We start from the raw sequence: 19,741 nt of genomic DNA on the forward strand, positions 1-19,741 counted from the left end.
TAAACTGGAGTCCAGTCTGGTGGGATTGGTAATTCTGCTCTGTAAGTGACACGTTACTGTTGTTTTATGTCTTCTTTTTTTTTTACATATATATAATCTCTTGAGCTTTAAAATGGATCATTTCCTTTTGACGAGCGAGTTACAGTATCAGCATGAACTCGAAACGCCTGGGAGACCATCGGAGCTGCTGTCTGACGTGCACAGACTGCAACCATGTCACGGTGTTGCCTCAACTTGTCTTTGTATTGTACTGTAGTTTTACGGGGACTTTTTTCTTTGTGTAATTGGAGGAGATTTTTTGGGGGGGGAAGGAGGGGGGTTGGTTTTTAAGTAAAGTTTGTCTGACAAAAACAGAAAAACACTGTGCATGTCTGTTTCTTTGTTAAGCAGCTCTCCTGTAATGACTCTGCCACTCATAAAGGCTCATTTCTTGTTGCGCAACTTTGCAGAATCTCACATTTAAGAACGTCATTGTCCTTGTTGACATTTTAATTTCCCCTTTTTCAGACTCAAACTCTGCCTCCTCCAGTCTCGCGGCTCGCTTCTGACCCCGATTCTGTCCTGACAAACTTATCAGGACATCTCAGTCTAATTTCTAAAAGCCAGATTAAAGTTTTGAAATTAATTAAAAGCAAATTTGAAGCCCCCTGTGTAGGGTCGAACCGCGCTCCTGTGGCACCTGGCTGCAGTCTGAAGGGATCAGAGCCAGCAGTTTCCAGGCCTCGAGGGCACATATCTCAATTATCCGACACTGGTAAGGCCCCTAATTGAATAACTGTCTGGTCATGTAGTAATTTCCACAAATTAATTAGCTGAGGAGGCCTCCCACATCCATTCATTTACTCTGGACTTATTGATTAGTTTCTCCAGTTTGCAGCACCAGAGAACATGATGTAGCTTATTAAAGGTTTGGGTTGACCCAAACCTCAAAAACTAGACATTCCTACCATCAGTGCAAAAGAAAAAGAATGAAGAGACATCGTCCTCCACAGCAGACAGCATTTATTTCATCACAGTCCAATAAAATCTGTCATCTTTATAGCTAATTTTAATTTTACTTTTTCTCTGCATTTTGTTTATCTTTCTGAGGCGTTGACTCAAATGTTGATGACGTCAGTCAGGAAAAGATGATTTGGACAGTTCGCTAAAGTGTATATAGACTAATGCATCATATATCTGATCGTTTTGACTTGTTAATATCCATTTAAAACACTCAGGACTAACTCCTGTATTTCTGTGTCAGCAAATTATTGACGTCATCACACAATCTCCTCAAACAGCAGCGACACCGTTCTGGTGTTTAGCTGAAACTTGTTGAGAAGTTTGAGCTGAAACCAACAAATGCAGTCACCAGCATTTTAAATGTCATCAAGGCATTTCTGTAAAAATGGCTCACGGTTTACTCTCTACTTTACTCATCTTTCAGGGAACGTTTGCAGCACTAAATGTGACAGTTTCCTGTTTGTTTCTGCCTTTTTCACCACAACCATAAAGATTTCTCGGGTTCAGCTGTCGGCTACAGACAAGGGACCAAAAAAATGTAAAATAATTCAGAGCAGTCAAGCTACTGCGGGCATGTGAAACATGTTATTTCCTTTCAAATGATTCCCGGTGATACAGTCCTGACATCAGATGAGGCCTGGGTAGAAGTAGAAGCGCTTGGTCATGGTGCCCCTGTCCTTGGCCGGCATCTGCCTCAAGCTCCTGTCGCCAATGGAATAGTCTTCGAAGCGACGCTGCACCTGTGTTTGGGTCAGACGGTCCACAAAGCAAAAATATGAGCGTCGTTTCATCGGCACGGCCGACATTCAGCTGTGGAACATACTTTTCTGAACAGCTCTTCGAGGTCGTCTCTTTCCGCCGAGGCGTTAAACACGTCCACGAGGAACTGGACCAGAAACGACCCTTTGGCGGGAGAGCGATACGAAACGGTATCTGGACGGAGACGTTAGCAGAGAATGTCCAAAAATAATAATCAACAGTTAATATTTTGAGTTGTTCTTTACTAACCGACACACCCTAAAATAATTGAATATTAACGTTTATTTTTGCTTCAGTTTATTGCTGTGAAACTTTTCTAACTTCAGTATTTGGCGCCATTGATGATGAAGTGCTCCTTTATCGGCCTTTTTAATGATTTATATACTTTTACTTCCACCTGTACTGATGTCCTTCACACTAACTCACTTGGAGTGCAGCTGAAAAAACAAATAGAGTCTTTTTCCGTGTGTTCGATCCGTATCGCGTCTTCCTGGATGTTTGCATCATCACTCACAGGAGGGTTCTCGGGCGGGTGCTGGTCATTAAAAATGATTTCTCCCCTTTCATCTGAAGCACAAGCGAGTCATTTTTAAAGTTAGGAGCAGCACCGTCGGGTTACCGTGAGCTGAGAGGGTCATCACCTCCTCTGCAGGCCTGGATGATGATGATCTTGGGTTTGTTGAGCAGCGCCGGACAGTGCTCTGGGCCCAGAAGCCTGTAGATTTTGTCCAGGGAGAAGAGGTCATCTTCAAACGTCTTGCTCAGGGTGCTGACCCCAGCAACAACTCCCATTCTCCCATGAGACATGATCACCACCACCACGCTGTCCGTGTCTTTGAGTTTGGGGCGTTTCGAGAAATCAATGATGGCCTCTTCAATCGCCTGTGATGACACCAGTACGATCAGACGTGGAAACAGACACGAAGATGCTTAATCTCATTTGCACCACCTACCCGTCCTGTGAGGTTTCTGTATTTCACCACCTCGTACCCGAGACCTTTGAGCAGCGTCTCCATGTTCTCCTCGTCTTTCTCGGCACCTTCTCGGTTCAAACACTGATGGAAGAAGGTGATGTTAGTAATTACCAGAGCCACCCGATTGGAGATGGCCTCTCTGGTCCCAGGGTAGACCTGAAATGATTGTAAAAGAAGAGAGTGATTGCCAGGTGAAACTTGTAATTTTGTGGGGTTAAATCTTGTTTTTTAGAGCTCGCTCACGCCTTTGTCGCTCTGTTTCTCCTTCCAGAACACATCGATTGATGGGGGAGTTGAAGATGACCCTTGACCTTCCATCTGGGGCTCTGCGGTTGAAAACGGAAGGAAACGATTCTGTCAGTTTGAAATAAGGTGTCATGCGGTGCTCTCCAGCTGACCTCTGAGCTCACCTGGTGGAGCAGGATGACCACAGGACAGACCCAGCACTGCAGAAAGCTCAGGGTCTCTGCTCTGAATGTGAGAGATCATTTTCTTGCAGGCTCTCTCCCCCTTTTTCCTCACCGAGTCGATGAGCCGTCGTGCCTTATCGGATCTGATGTTACTCTCCTCAGTGATGGACTCTTTCTCCATCTCGCTGACGATGCCGTCCATAAAGATGTCATCCAGGAGCTGGTTGATCATCTGGGTGGAGACCTTCTCCACAAACATGGGCCTGATGCTGGCCAGCTGGTCTGGAAGAGGGAATTCAGATTATTCTACACTTTTTGGCTCAAACCTTAAACAAGCACCTCACATACGTGACTATGATGGCAGAAAAAATCAGTAATCACCTCCTTTGGAGTTAAACCAAATTTGAAATGTAGCCAATGCATTTTTTTAATGTATCAATGGCCTCTCATTTACTTAAAGTGAAACCTTTATATATTTCTGAAACAGAGTTAAACCTTTTGCATCACTTCATTTCCTGGAAAAAATAAAGGGGTGTTTTTCCCCCTTTTATTTTGCATATAATTGAGCTTTGGAGCTCTTAGATGTGACTGTTATTTTATGGCCTGGCATCAGATAAAATAGCAAATTAATTAATTCCTTCCGAAGTGATGGCGAATCGTTATTGTATGAAAGGCATGTGGCTTTATCTCCACGCTGGACTCATCCAGTTATGTGATCAAACAACGGCGTTGAGGCCTCTATAAATGATTAAAGGAGCTTTGCAACTCTTACATAATACGACATTTTCCCTTCGTCCTTCTGGTATCCACCTCAACCACAGTCAGCATATTGAAATCCAAAATCCAACGAGATCAGAGTGTTGTGAATAAATAGCGATGTTTTCTAAATCCTGCTTGTCCGTTCCAGTTGCTACGGTATTCAAAGCTTCTGGTCGAAATAACCGCATTTTATAAACGAAAGTGAAACTCAACACGTCTTGGGAGAAAACGCGGGAAAAGTCACATTTTATTCATACTTTTAAACAAAACACCAACTTTTTTGTTGAAATGATCGTATCACTCTCTTCAGTACATTCATGATAGGGACCCTTTACAGTGACAGTTAAGAGATTTCAGCAGGATTCTTAATCTGGATTAAGATTAAAGTTTTCACATATCGCGACCTGCCATCACCTACCTGCCATTTCTCAGAAATCAGTGGATCCGTGAATCTCCACGATAAAATCTCAAATCTTAAAGCGTTTGGGGCTGTTGATTATTCTGCCAGTGGAAAAGTTTCTGCATAACCTGTTTCTGCCGCTTTACAGATGTTGGGTTCTACAGCAGCTTCCGGGTAATGTAGGAGTGACCTTTACGCCTGTTCTTACATGAAATATGTCTCATGCGTTAAGTCACATATTTATTTCTTAAACTTCTGTATGTGTTTAATTCATTAATCTTGGGTAAACTGTTCTTTTTTCCTGTCAATTGTATTATTAAAATTAAATTATTATTAAAATAAATCGGCATTTTATTAATTTATTTCATTAAAATTGTATTATTAAAAATTGTGTTTCATGGATGGAGAATTGTTATATATGCGCGCACAAGAAGTCACTGATATGTACTCCAAGTATCATTTTTGTGCATAAAACAAAATCAGAAATAATCAGAACAGATGCGTAGAATTGAGTAGGGTTGTCTCTAGAGACACGTCCCTGCCAACATTTGTTTAATCAAGCGTTATGGCACACAAAGGGTTAACAGTCGGTCTCTGCTGGACGTCCCGCCCCTAACCGAAATATCGCCCTCTGATTGGCTCTGCTAGGTTCTCGCTAACGCCAATGTGATTGGCTCCCCCTGCTGTCACTCCATCCGATTGTTCAAGCTAATTGCAATTAGATGCACATGTTGGGCAAAGAGACAGGTCGTGTATGTTCCTGCAACAGCGCGTGTAAGTTGTTTGTCGTCTTTATTCTGACTGGTTCACATCAATTAGACTGATTTTTAAGATCACTAGTATCATTTACATTTGTATTTGTGTCTGCGTGCGTACATGTGTGCTTGTCTGGAGGATATCGAGGAAAATAAAACTCGACAAAAGACGTCTTTAGCAGTCAAAGTCTAAGTTACTCCATGGTCATATAACTGGTAGCTCAACAATAAATATTGAATATATTTATTTATTTATTTTTTTCATTAAATGTATTGGTGTGGAACACACAAAGAAAATCCGAGGGGGTGAAATGCCATAAAACCTCAGATTCGAGACGGGTTAAAAAGAAAAAGAATGAAGAGACATCGTCCTCCACAGCAGACAGCATTTATTTCATCACAGTCCAATAAAATATGTCATCTTTATAGCTAATTTTAATTTTTTTCTGCATTTTGTTTATCTTTCTCAGGCGTTGACTCAAATGTTGATGACGTCAGTCAGGAAAAGATGATTTGGACAGTTCGCTAAAGTGTATTTGGACTAATGCATCATATATCTGATCGTTTTGACTTGTTAATATCCATTTAAAACACTCAGGACTAACTCCTGTATTTCTGTGTCAGCAAATTATTGACGTCATCACACAATCTCCTCAAACAGCAGCGACACCGTTCTGGTGTTTAGCTGAAACTTGTTGAGAAGTTTGAGCTGAAACCAACAAATGCAGTCACCAGCATTTTATCCATCCATCCTCACCTCCTCCATCACCGTGTGGTTTGCTGGTGCCACTGTCAGGGACAGACTGAGGCTGCAGCGCGTCGTGCGCGCTGCCGAGAAGGTGATCGGCTGCAGGCTTCCATCCATCCAGGACCTGTATATCTCCAGGACCCGGAGGTGTGCAGGTCGGATCACGGCCGACCCTTCCCACCCTGGTCACGGACTGTTTTCCCCCCTCCCCTCAGGCAGGAGACTACGGTCCATTCGGACCAAAACCTCCCGCTACATGACCAGCTTCTTCCCCTCTGCCATCAGGCTGCTGAACACCAAGTGACTTATCACTTAAGCACCATGTACAGCAGCCAGTCGGACTCACGAACAATACATCACCTCCTGCATTGACCTGCACTATTTCTTACCACTTACTATTTATGTATATACTGTATATATGTCTTATTTTTATTTTATTTATCTTATTCTAGTGTGGTCTTCTTTATGTTGAATGTCGCAGCGTCTCACCAAGACAAATTCCTAGTTTGTGTAATACTGTGTATTACATGAACAATGGCAATAAATCTGCTTCTGATTCTGATTTAAATGTCATCAAGGCATTTCTGTAAAAATGGCTCACAGTTTACTCTCTACTCATCTTTCAGGGAACGTTTGCAGCACTAAATGTGACAGTTTCCTGTTTGTTTCTGCCTTTTTCACCACAACCATAAAGATTTCTCGGGTTCAGCTGTCGGCTACAGACAAGGGACCAAAAAAATGTAAAATAATTCAGAGCAGTCAAGCTACTGCGGGCATGTGAAACATGTTATTTCCTTTAAAATGATTCCCGGTGATACAGTCCTGACATCAGATGAGGCCTGGGTAGAAGTAGAAGCGCTTGGTCAGGGTGCACCTGTCCCTGGTCGGCATCTGCCTCCTGTTGCCAATGGGAAAGTCTTCGAAGCGATGCTGCACCTGCGTTTGGGTCAGACGGTCCACAAAGCAAAAATATGAGCGTCGTTTCATCGGCACGGCCGACATTCAGCTGTGGAACATACTTTTCTGAACAGCTCTTCGAGGTCGTCTCTTTCCGCCGAGGCGTTAAACACGTCCACGAGGACCTGGACCAGAAACGACCCTTTGGCGAGAGCTCGATACGAAACGGTATCTAGACGGAGACGTTAGCAGAGAATGTCCAAAAATAATAATCAACAGTTAATATTTTGAGTTGTTCTTTACTAACCGACACACCCTAAAATAATTGAATATTAACGTTTATTTTTGCTTCAGTTTATTGCTGTGAAACTTTTCTAACTTCAGTATTTGGCGCCATTGATGATGCAGTGCTCCTTTATCGGCCTTTTTAATGATTTATATACTTTTACTTCCACCTGTACTGATGTCCTTCACACTAACTCACCTGGAGTGCAGCTGAGAAGGCAAATAAAGTCTTTTTCCTTGTGTTCGATCCGTATCGCGTCTTCCTGGATGTTTGCATCATCACTCACAGGAGGGTTCTCGGGCGGGTGCTGGTCATTAAAAATGATTTCTCCCCTTTCATCTGAAGCACAAGCGAGTCATTTTTAAAGTTAGGAGCAGCACCGTCGGGTTACCGTGAGCTGAGAGGGTCATCACCTCCTCTGCAGGCCTGGATGATGATGATCTTGGGTTTGTTGAGCAGCGCCGGACAGTCCTCTGAGCCCAGATGCCTGTAGATTTTGTCCAGGGAGAAGTGGTCATCTTCAAACGTCTTGCTCCGGGTGCTGACCCCCGCAACAACTCCCAGTCTCCCATGAGACATGATCACCACCACCACGCTGTCTGTGTCTTTGAGTTTGGGGCGTTTCGAGAAATCAATGACGGCGTCTTCAATCGCCTGTGATGACACCAGTACGATCAGACGTGGAAACAGACACGAAGATGCTTAATCTCATTTGCACCACCTACCCGTCCTGTGAGGTTTCTGTATTTCACCACCTCGTACCCGAGACCTTTGAGCAGCGTCTCCATGTTCTCCTCGTCTTTCTCGGCACCTTTTCGGTTCAAACACTGATGGAAGAAGGTGATGTTAGTAATTAAAAGAGCCACCCGATTGTTGATGGCCTCTCTGGTCCCAGGGTAGACCTGAAATGATTGTAAAAGAAGAGAGTGATTGCCAGGTGAAACTTTTGTAATTTTGTGGGGTTAAATCTTGTTTTTTAGAGCTCGCTCACGGTTTTGTCGCTCTGTTTCTCCGTCCAGAACACATCGATTGATGGGGGAGTTGAAGATGACCCTTGACCTTCCATCTGGGGCTCTGCGGTTGAAAACGGAAGGAAACGATTCTGTCAGTTTGAAATAAGGTGTCATGCGGTGCTCTCCAGCTGACCTCTGAGCTCACCTGGTGGAGCAGGATGACCACAGGACAGACCCAGCACTGCAGAAAGCTCAGGGTCTCTGCTCTGAATGTGAGAGATCATTTTCTTGCAGGCTCTCTCCAAGCCCTTTTTCCTCACCCAGTCGATGAGCCGTCGTGCCTTATCGGATCTGATGTTACTCTCCTCAGTGATGGCCTCTTTCTCTATCTCGCTGATGAAGCCGTCCATAAAGATGTCATCCAGGAGCTGGTTGATCATCTGGGTGGAGACCTTCTCCACAAACATGGGCCTGATTCTGTCCAGCTGGTCTGGAAGAGGGAATTCAGATTATTCTACACTTTTTGGCTCAAACCTTAAACAAGCACCTCACATACATGACTATGATGGCAGCAAAAATCAGTAATCACCTCCTTTGGAGTTAAACCAAATTTGAAATGTAGCCAATGCATTTTTTTAATGTATCAATGGCCTCTCATTTACTTAAAGTGAAACCTTTATATATTTCTGAAACAGAGTTAAATCTGTTGCATCACTTCATTTCCTGGAAAAAATAAAGGGGTGTTTTTCCCCCTTTTATTTTGCATATAATTGAGCTTTGGAGCTCTTAGATGTGACTGTTATTTTATGGCCTCGCATCAGATAAAATAGCAAATAAATCAATTCCTTCCGAAGTGATGGCGAATCATTATTGTATGAAAGGCATGTGGCTTTATCTCCACGCTGGACTCATCCAGTTATGTGATCAAACAACGGCGTTGAGGCCTCTATAAATGATTAAAGGAGCTTTGCAACTCTTACATTATACGACATTTTCCCTTCGTCCTTCTGGTATCCACCTCAACCACAGTCAGCATATTGAAATCCAAAATCCAACGAGATCAGAGTGTTGTGAATAAATAGCGATGTTTTCTAAATCCTGCTTGTCCGTTCCAGTTGCTACGGTATTCAAAGCTTCTGGTCGAAATAACCGCATTTTATAATCGAAAGTGAAACTCAACACGTCTTGGGAGAAAACGCGGTAAAAGTCACATTTTATTCATACTTTTAAACAAAACACCAACTTTTTTGTTGAAATGATCGTATCACTCTCTTCAGTACATTCATGATAGGGACCCTTTACAGTGACAGTTAAGAGATTTCAGCAGGATTCTTAATCTGGATTAAGATTAAAGTTTTCACGCGACCTGCCATCACCTACCTGACATTTCTCAGAAATCAGTGGATCCGTGAATCTCCGCGATAAAATCTCAAATCTTAAAGCGTTTGGGGCTGTTGTTGATTATTCTGCCAGTGGAAAAGTTTCTGCACAACTTCTCCTGTTTCTGCCGCTTTACAGATGTTGGGTTCCACAGCAGCTTCCGGGTAATGTAGGAGTGACCTTTACGCCTGTTCTTACATGAAATATGTCTCATGCGTTAAGTCACATATTTATTATTTCTTAAACTTGCTAATTTCCCTGATGGACACCCCCTAAAGGGATCAATAAAGTACTCTTGAACTTCTGTATGTGTTTAATTCATTAATTTTGGGTAAACTGTTCTTTTTTCCTGTCAATTGTATTATTAAAATTATATTATTATTAAAATAAATCGGCATTTCATTAATTTATTTCATTAAAATTGTATTATTAAAAATTGTGTTTCATGGATGGAGAATTGTTATATATGCGCGCACAAGACGTCACTGATATGTACTCCAAGTATCATTTTTGTGCATAAAACAAAATCAGAAATAATCAGAACAGATGCGTAGGATCTAGAGACACGTCCCTGCCAACATTTGTTTAATCAAGCGTTATGGCACACAAAGGGTTAACAGTCGGTCTCTGCTGGACGTCACGCCCCTAACCGAAATATCGCCCTCTGATTGGCTCTGCTAGGTTCTCGCTAACGCCAATGTGATTGGCTCCCCCTGCTGTCACTCCATCCGATTGTTCAAGCTAATTGCAATTAGATGCACATGTTGGGCAAAGAGACAGGTCGTGTATGTTCCTGCAACAGCGCGTGTAAGTTGTTTGTCGTCTTTATTCTGGCTGGTTCACATCAATTAGACTGATTTTTAAGATCACTAGTATCATTTACATTTGTATTTGTGTCTGCGTGCGTACATGTGTGCTTGTCTGGAGGATATCGAGGGAAATAAAACTCGACAAAAGACGTCTTTAGCAGTCAAAGTCACTCCATAGTCATATAACTGGTAGCTCAACAATAAATATTGAATATATTTAAAAACTATATAATGACGAAGAGATACTTTTAAAGGTTATGTACTTGTTGATTTTTTTTCATTAAATGTATTGGTGTGGAACTGTTTTTTAAAAAAAAAAACAAAAAACAACCACACACACAAAGAAAATCCGAGGGGGTGAAATGCCATAAAACCTCAGATTCGAGACGCTCATGGGATTTTATACATCCATAATAAATTATATGTAATAATCGTGTGAAAATTATATGCTTTTTGGCTCAGACAATAACTGCGCGATCAAAACCTATGATCATTGCATTTGCTGTTTATATGCATCAGCACATTGACCGATGTTATTGTTGACAATATGACGGACATTTGTACTACAGCGCCGCAAAGACAAGAACTTTTTGAAGTTGCCCCCATGTTTTTCATTAGTTTCTTTAACGATGCACATTGCGTTCAATTCTGGTTTTCTTTTTAGATCAGGTATGTCCAAACACAGTCCTTATGGGCCACAATCCATCGGGGTTATCTATTCCATTGAATGCAACCTGGTAGAACAGAAAGATTGTGGTCGTTGAGGACTTGGTTGTGACATGCTTGATTTAGATATTCAGATATGCATTACAAATATGCAGTTACTGATTTTTTTTTAATTTTTTTTTTTTTTGCTTGGGTTTGCTCGTTTGGTCAGCTCTACATGATGTGAAATTATGATTTCATATGAAAAACACCATCACATTACAGGAGTGATGCCTTGGAAGACTTTTTGTGTCGTCGCCAAATGTCAAAATCAGACCTAATCTACTGGTGGAGAATAGAATTTATAGTTGAAGTACTGTAGGTTGTTGCAACAAGTGGCCGCTAGTCGGCGCCAAACGACTATCTAACCAGAGGGGAACCACAGAAATGGCGGTGGGGCAAAGTTAGCTGCCTGGCTAAAGAGTTAAATTCACTGCAAATGAGCTGGGCGGTTAATTGGGTTAATGAGTGTTGGTATACACTACAGCGAGTAAAAATGTATGTTCACACAAATCCGCGCTGGTTAACTGGACATTTTCATGACCATAACGATAATTTAGCTCGTGACATTTTCTAGCTGGGATTAGCTCTGAAACTAGCTTAGGTAAACATTTACTGCTAACTGTAAGACAGCACGCTCTTGAGGATTTTGCACTGTGTAACTACTCTTACGGTATTTGCTTTAACGTTTTGAAATGGATGGGTATTAAAGGGACATGCTTGTGTTGTATTTTTTTATATTCCGATGTAGGTAGCTGGTAATTATCTATTACTCAGTAATAATTTAGCCAGCAATATATCAGTCTTTTTCCTTGATACAGTTTAAATGAGCCAGAATCGAGACGGTGTAATTATTCACACAATATAATGTCTTGGTTAAGTTCTGACCGCTCTCTTCTCGGCTCAAACAGACAATCTCCTTAACCCGATAGAGATGATAAATCAGCGGCGTGCGATCCATGTGGACCAATCAGAGCTGCTCTGCACGAAAGGATGTGGGTTTTATGGCAACCAGGCTTGGCGAGGCCTGTGCTCAAAGTGCTGGAGAGAGGAGAATCAACGAGAGAAACAAAAGCAGATTCAAGAAGACTGGGCACTTGCTGAGAGGTGAGTCAATCTGCCACCAGTGTCCCCCTTCTGTCCGTCTGCCAGATGTTAAAGCTGTCATTTACCTTTCCAGACTGCAGAGAGAGGAAGATGTGCGAACAATATATTTACATTTTTAAAATGATACATAAAGCTGATCCAATTGTCTTTCTCAGGACACGGCGGCTGATGAACTGTGAGTGCGTGCAGGATTTTTACCACAACCTCTCAGAACGCCTTCAGACCCAGTTCAAAGGTACTGCTGAAGGTGCAGACATTGAATATTAGACATTTATTACATGTTTCTGTTGCTCTACTACTTTTAGGTTCATTAGAACAAGTGGAGAATAGTACATAAGTTGCCTTTACAAGCAAGGGAGACCAGGGGCGATAAGAAAGATCAGGTCAGCACACAAAGAAGCCAAAAATAGGCCTGTTGTCCCTAAAATAAACTACATCTGAGGGTTTTGCTTCAGTTCCAGAGAGCTGCACTGGGTCACCATTGATAGGCTGTGTGTGCCGGTAGATGAGATCCCTGAAGTGTCAAAGTCATCGCAGGTAACAGCCATCACACCTTCCCTGATCCTCCACTACTGTCACTAAGCAATTAAGTACAGTGCAACTTACCAGTGATCAGGTCTAAGCTTCTGCAGGCTGTACCCACTTATGTAACACAATTATTACATGTATTTAATGTGATAATTGTGTTTTTGACAAGGGTTAAAGAAATAAGCAATCAAGGGTTTTTTCCTTTTATTTAAATAAAAAACATCAGTCGGGCCTGAGCAAGTGCAAAAAAGGACACAACAAAAAGCTGCAAAAACAAAGAAAAGGCAGCATTCCAGATGCCATCTTGGCCATTTCCTGAATAGTGTTCTGGATGCATGGCAGAATTTTACCAAAGGCTGTCAGCAGCCCTGAAAATTCAGCCGTGGATCCAATTCTGATGCTGCAGAAGAAGCTTGTACCAAACACATCTGTTTTAACTGAGGTCAGAGTCATTAACATGATTATGAAACTCTGTTAGCTTAGACAAAATAAGACTCATGGGTTTTTTCTTTTGAAAGCTTATCTACAAAACTGTGCACAAGGACGTGAAAATCGGTCCCTTATTTGGAATGTAATGGCAAAAGAGTTTTTAAAACTTTTTTTTTTTTTTGCAGTTTCAACACTGCAGCACCTACAACAGCTACATAATTAGCTACTGGGTATGTTTCTGACCTCCAATTTGGCTCTTTTGGTCATTTTAGACCAGGGTGAGGCGGAATGCTATCAATCTCCCAGAAGCTTCAAGTTCTGAAATGAGTAAAATTCCAAAAAAATGGATCAGGAATCATGTCCACAGGATAAAAGTTGACTGGCTAAACTTTAGACTCCTGAGATTTAATCTTCTTCCCCATCATGGAAGCAACAGTTTCCCCATCCATCAGTTTAAGTGGACTCACTTAAATGTTTGGGCTTTTATAAAGTCTGTAAAGAGAACAAAAGAATTCTTAAATTGTTACGCAGTTTGTGCATGTGGGCATTTAGCACCATCTAGTGGATAGCCGCGGTATTACAGCCAAACATGTGGGCCCCATTTTAACACTCTTTATGGCCAGTATAAATGAGGTTCATTACCTTCAAGTGTTTGATGGACCTCATTTGGAAGGTCATCCAGTTCCCTCACGCTCTGCCACAGGTAAAACGCAGTTGCCTTCCCCGGCGGCTGCCTTCCCTTCCACTTCACCAACATCTGCAGCTTCTGCATGGTCACATCTTTCTCCGCTGCCTGAATGGTGTCCAGATCCTTGGAGTCCAAGTCCAGGTAGATGGCCACCTGCTTCCACTCCTTCCCGAGCCGCTTGGCCAGCTGCAGGAGCTGCTTGTCAGTCATATCCTGGCTCTGACTCATTGCCGTCTTTGAACCGTCTACAAATCACACAGGTACATCATTCAGACGCCGCTCGGGCTTCGATCAATACCATCGAGGTGCAGAGAGTTACCCGTCTGGTCCGACCATCGAGGTCTTTTGTGATCCTCCGAGGGACTGTTGCTCCTCTGCCGGGCTTCAGAGAGACAAATGTGAGGCGAATCAGTCAGAAAATGATTTTTTTTTTTTTTAAATGCCAAGAAACTCACACGCAGGCCTTTTCCTCTGCCTCCTTTCTGTGTTGTCCACACAGTCTCCTGAAAGGGAAGCAAACAACACCTTCAGAACTCTGTTGCCAGGGAAGGCGAGCATAGACAGCCGTACCGTCTCTGATGGTGGCCGACCACACCGTCTCCTCAGTGCACGTGTCCACCAGGGACAGTTTGAAAGGCGGGGCCTGCTCGAAGAAGGCCTCGAAGTACCCCTTCATCTTCGTCACCGCCAGGGTGAATTTCAGCTCCTGCAGGCGAAAAGCAAACGTGCGAATGTTGGGAAAACGAGGGCAAGTCGACCGGCGGTTAAATGAAATTCCACGAGGAGCCGCACCTGAGGTCTGATCTCACCCTCCGGCTCGCTTATGAGGCGGTACGCCCCCTCATCCAGTTTACAGGTGGGCGGCTTCTCAATCAGAATGTAGCGGTTCTTGTAGCCTCGAACCTGTTTGCTGACGTCCTGGTTCACAGGACGAGATGAGACCCCAGTCAATAACGTAACGAGCAGATTTTAGGACTTCCTCACTGGTCTCGCTTCTACCTTGATGTCGGACGAGCTGTTGGTCGCCAGGTAGACATGAAAGCTGTGGTGGTTGTTGTTGCCGTTGCCACCCAGCTGCTTGTAGACCAGAACCACCCCGTGATGTTCTACGGAACGGCTGGCCTGGACGATCGGGCCCACGGGCGACAGGGAGGTCACGTTCCACTTGACGTGGCTGCCCGAGTGGTCCGCCGTGGGCTCGATGAGCGGGCGGCTGTTCTTCACGTGCAGGACGCTGAATTTCATCTCATTTTCAGGATCTGTGCAGCAGCAAAGAGGAAAAACCAAGATTTGCCTTCTGAGCAGCAGACACAGGACGGGGGGGGGGGAAGAGAAGAGAGAGACTCACCTGCGAGGCAGATGGAGTGAGGAAACTGGATGGACTTCAGGACGGACGCGTCCTTGTTCACCGTGTCCACGTTAAAGATGGGCCCGGCGAATTTCCACGAGTCCTGAAGAAACGTGCTGAACCTGGACCAAGACAAGACCGAGTAGCGCACGAGGACCGGCTCGGCCGCTTCAAACACCAAACCGGTGACGGAACACTCATACGTCCCCTCTCCTTCCAGCTGCACCCTAAAACACACACACAGTCACTGACGCTGCACATGCACCACCAACATGCACACAGGTGTCCACCCACTGTAGCTGTCCTTTAGAGGTCCTCCTCGGGGTGACGAGCTCACTGCCATGACTCTGCCGTGGCAAAGAAGAGCAAAACGTCAGAAGATTTAAAAATATCAGAGCCAGCTGGAGGTTCTGAGCTCACCTGCTGGACGGATTTGCATTTTTCACAGCATAATCTGAAGTGCATCTCATCTGCTGGAGTTTCAAACAATCAAACCATGAGTGACAGGATATAATCTGAATTGTTTGTTTTAATTTCAAACTTTAGCTAACCTTTCCCATTTGAAGTTTGTGCCTCAGGTCCAGGAGGAGGTGCTGAAAGATAGACATTTTTAAAATATTGTATATTGACCTCTGGCACCAGCAGACATTTGGGGAATTAATGAGGAAATACATTAAATGGTGCTGAAGCTCTAAGCCGTAGGTGTCAAACTCTGGCCCGTGGGCCAAATTTGGCCCGCAATTTAATTATATTTGGCCCGCAAAACCATACCAACTGACTCTTAGAGCTGGCCCACCGCTATTATCGCTTAAAGCGCATGTGCCAATACTACAAATACAGAATTCTCTGCTGGGGTTTTAGAGTGAAAATCCACATCAGTGGGTGGTGGTAATGCACCTGTTTGTGGCTTGCCAGCCGCCAAGAGAGGAAGTAGTCATAGCGACCTTATTTGCTCATGCTAATTCTACCCCTCTGAATGGTTAAAGGAAAGGCAGAAAATAGGACCTTTCTGAACAGGTAGGAGGCGAAATATCTGTTTAGATATGTAAAAGACGGACCTGTCTGTCTGGTATGTGGAGCCAACGAGCATTACAAGGAGAACAACAACATGACACTAAAACACAAGACAAACACAGACACCTGGAAATGACTCAAAGGTGCCAGAAAGAAGAGATGAAAAGGCATTAGATTAACTTACAATGGCAAAAGAGAAGAAATGAATGCCAGTGATGTGTTTTAATTAGAATTTTGATTTTGCATGTGTGCAATAATAAATTATATATTGTGTTGTGTTAAGCTTTGCTTGTTCCATGTTCAGTTGTTGAGCAAAGCTAGTTTGGGTCCATATCAAAAGGTTTTGAATTTTGGCCCACTGGGTTTTGAGTTCGACACCTCTGCTCTAAGCTAACAAAGCTGTTCCTTTCGAGGTCAACAAGTTGCTTCAGTTGGTTTTACACCTCACCCGTCTCGAACTCACCATGATGAGCCTCCTCTGCACTGGCCTCGTCTGCCAAGGACACAAAGTAAAACAATTAAACTGTTATAAAACCACAAATGGTGATTAAAAAGCAACACTGAGGCTTTGATACCTTCATCTTCTCCCTTCACAGCAGAAGGATCTGAGGAAGAAGGTGAGAACGTAAAAATGCTGCTACCAGTTAGCTTATGAGCATATAAAATGGAAGGTTCAGTTAAAGATCTGCATATAAACTACTAACATCTATGCTAAGATTCTCTTTCCTCACCATAATCATCATCATCCTCCTCCTCCTCCTCCTCCCCTGAGCTGTCATCAGTGGACGGTCCCGCATTCTCTGGTGAATCCAAATAAAGATGCACGAAGTAAATCAGCCGTTTTTCAGCAGATTAACATAACACACAAACAGCCATTTTGACACGTGGCTGCTTCTTACCTGAGCTGCTGCTTTCGCTTTCAGTCGGATTATCTGAAACAAACAGGTCGTGCAGAGTTTAGTGCACTTCCTCCTTTTCTTACTACTGCATCTCTAACTCGTGCTCGTCTGCATAAACTCGGCTGAGCCGACAGCGTCGCTGAGCCTTCGATGCGGTCGCGACGTTCCACGTCTGAGTCTCCCGAGCAGGAGGAGCTCAGATCCCTATCAGCCCTTCTAAACTCATCTAGCAGAGTTTCTGACCTCTGTCCCCAGTGTTTACACCCTTATGGGCCCCACATCCAAACTCCAGGGGAGCCTCTTCTCCTCTGGGCTCCCTGGCCGAGCGTCCGGCTGTCTAACGGCTGCAGCTCATCTTCTGTGGCCCACAGTTTAATCTCAGACAAACAAGCAGATGCTGCTGTCCTGCACCTCCCTCATCAATCTCTCCCCTCCATTTTTCTCTCCCTCCTCGTCCACGCAGGCCTCCCGTGGCCAATATCTCTGTCTGCTGCTGCCAGCAGGCCTCCCTCTTCTGTCTGGCATGGCTGCTTCCTTTCATCAGGATGACAAACAAGCTCGAGAGCAAACACACCAACACACAGGCACAAACATAAGTTTGTGGTTTGAACGAATTGATGAGATGGACGTTTGTGGCCCGCCATCTGCTGGTGTCGACACACCATAAAGTCAAGAGAATAAAGAGACAAAAACAGCTTTTTGGCACCAAAAGGGCTGTTCTGCAGGCCTTTCATTGATATTCCCTTTTCTACCTTTACAATCCTGCCAGGACCTGCAGCAGAGGAGCATCCTCACACGAGATGCTGACGCCACTGTGACACACACTGGTGTGTTTGGGTCCATCCGGAGGTCAAAAGCCTCTTATTCTGTCCTCTCTTGAAGATTCATCTCCCACCGCTAAAGATTAAACTGCTGCTCTGACTGCACAAACACATTTAATAGCATTGAGTTGTTGCACAAGAAACGTCCCAAAAATGGAAAAAAGTAGAAATCAGATGTGATTTTGTTGCATTATGACCATCTATGCAATTAAGGCAGATATTTGTATTGATAAAAGATAAATAGAGCTGCAAAGAGCAGCTGAGATGAAAGAGGAATTTAAAGTCAGGATGTGTGATGGGCTGCAGGAGTGAAAGCAGGCTGGGGTTACCTTTGTGTTCTGGAGCGGGGACGTCTCCGTCTCTGCAGAGGAGAGAAGGCAATAAACAATATGCGCTTCACAGGTTCTGAGGCCATAAAACACAGATTACTGAGGAGAGCAGCTGTGATCCGCTGCTTTTTTATAATCCAAAAACCCCCTAAAGAAAGCAGGAAAGGTGGATGAGCCTGGCTTCCTTCCACCTCCAGCACCTACGCATGGTGTTGAAGGACGAGGAAGAACACAGCGACGCGGGTTTACAGCTAGACAAAACAGGTCAAATCCAGGATCCAACCAGAACTGGGCGGTTTCTAGTCATACTAAAGCAAAAACATCAAAATAAGGATCCAGGTGTCGTTTCCCATCTCCTGTATCAGGAGCCTTTTATTAAGTGAAAGATATGAACCCAAATTCAGACAGACCATCTAATTCTGCACATATTTACACGCCTGGCTCTCCAGGAACGTGTGTATCCAACAAACAGTGACTCACATCCAAGAATAGTTTGTGTCAGACCTGAGCAACCAGTCTGAGCCTGGACGTGAGGGAACACGTCTGAGAGCTATCAGCTCATCGCCTGGAGAACTAGGGCACAGCCGATTGGTGGATCCTCCTCAATAAAAGAGCCACAACTTTCACTTCCTTCAACAGAAAGTTTCAAATGTTCACACTGAAACCGAAGAGACAATAAATCTCCCTTCCGGGTCTCATAAGTCCACATTTGCATGTTCTCTATCATGAACGTCATTCATGTGACTCCGTGGTGGGGAATAAAGAACACGGTTCACAGAAGTCAGAGACAAAATATTGCAGACCACAGTTCAATTCATGGGTGCCGGGACCATCCTCAGCGTTGATCTGCCTCAGAATTGTCTTTAATTCAACATAAACAAGGAAAATCGAGAAATTGACGAAGTTTCCCATGTGAAGCCAACACAGCGGCTTGTTTTTAACTTTGCAAACTGCACGTTTTACACGGTCGGCTCTTTATTGCGCGGGTTCACACACACACACACACACACACACACGTGCGTCGTTGAGGGGGACTCATCAGATAAACAAAAGACGCGCACCTTTGTGCGTATCTGCGCCGTGTTTTCTTGGGTTTTGCGCACTGGCCGCATCCTAAACGTGTTCGTCCAAGACCGCGCAAGCAGAAGCGTTGGATGAGCCCGAAAACGGCAGCAACAAAGGGGCGCACTTCCTGTGCGGACGCACAGCATCCGGGGAAATTTCAACAAACTCATCACCGCCAAAAAAAGCGCCGAATGCAACAAAAGGCGGCCCCGTCGACGGGTTTCGGTCGGAAATGGTGTTTTTAAGGATGTAAACAATGAAAGTAGCGCCTTACCCGTCCTCCAGGTGACAGGCTGCCCCGCAGATCGCCATGGCCACCATCCCTTCAGGAAACGCGCTCCGTTACACTCTCTGTTTGGCCACCTGTGCAAGAGAAGCACCTGAATACGATCCAATCAAAGCGCCAGGAGGGGCGGTAATCGGATCCCTCGTGGCTGAACTTGACGCCACTTCAGATCCTTCCAAAATATCTGGGTTCCCAAACAAAAGCGCGATATTAAAGTGTGTCGAGGGGGCGGCGGGCAGCGGCGCCGCGGCTTAAATGCAGCTGTAGCATTTCAGATATCGCTCCTGCGCCGTGGGGCAGCAAAGAACAGGTTTTAAAAAGCTGCTGCGAGGCTCCACGCTCGCTGTTGATGGCATCGACACTTTTGGCGCAACTAATGCGCTCTAATGC

The 19,741-nt window shown here is 44.2% G+C and overlaps 2 protein-coding genes across 3 annotated transcripts; both read right to left on the minus strand.

Moving 5' to 3' along the window:
* Positions 1-984: 984 nt before the first annotated feature.
* LOC101064415 (caspase-1-like) lies at positions 985-8,253 on the minus strand. The gene is made up of 14 exons (XM_029844142.1): positions 8,149-8,253; positions 7,982-8,064; positions 7,716-7,892; positions 7,404-7,644; positions 7,189-7,329; positions 6,827-6,936; positions 6,638-6,743; positions 3,146-3,427; positions 2,979-3,061; positions 2,715-2,891; positions 2,403-2,643; positions 2,188-2,328; positions 1,826-1,935; positions 985-1,742 (listed from the first exon to the last, which is right to left on the minus strand). Exons 1-14 carry the CDS (start codon positions 8,225-8,227, stop codon positions 1,629-1,631), a joined length of 2,085 nt encoding a protein of 694 aa, XP_029700002.1. The 5' UTR covers positions 8,228-8,253; the 3' UTR covers positions 985-1,628.
* Positions 8,254-12,661: 4,408 nt separating this feature from the next.
* On the minus strand, positions 12,662-19,741 carry LOC105417048 (uncharacterized). Of its 2 annotated transcripts, none has more exons than XM_029843915.1 (17): positions 19,340-19,741; positions 18,001-18,032; positions 16,851-16,883; positions 16,683-16,751; positions 16,527-16,556; positions 16,415-16,444; positions 15,489-15,530; positions 15,358-15,407; positions 15,232-15,284; positions 14,938-15,164; positions 14,589-14,848; positions 14,382-14,507; positions 14,160-14,295; positions 14,045-14,092; positions 13,909-13,971; positions 13,544-13,834; positions 12,662-13,393 (listed from the first exon to the last, which is right to left on the minus strand). In XM_029843915.1, exons 1-17 carry the CDS (start codon positions 19,384-19,386, stop codon positions 13,365-13,367), a joined length of 1,566 nt encoding a protein of 521 aa, XP_029699775.1. In that variant the 5' UTR covers positions 19,387-19,741; the 3' UTR covers positions 12,662-13,364. The 2 variants fall into 2 exon arrangements, with proteins under 2 accessions (XP_029699775.1, XP_011606651.2); XM_011608349.2 differs by having other exon boundaries at positions 15,358-15,410.

Source organism: Takifugu rubripes, chromosome 11, assembly GCF_901000725.2.
Source record: "Takifugu rubripes chromosome 11, fTakRub1.2, whole genome shotgun sequence".
NCBI classification, from domain to species: Eukaryota; Metazoa; Chordata; class Actinopteri; order Tetraodontiformes; family Tetraodontidae; genus Takifugu; species Takifugu rubripes.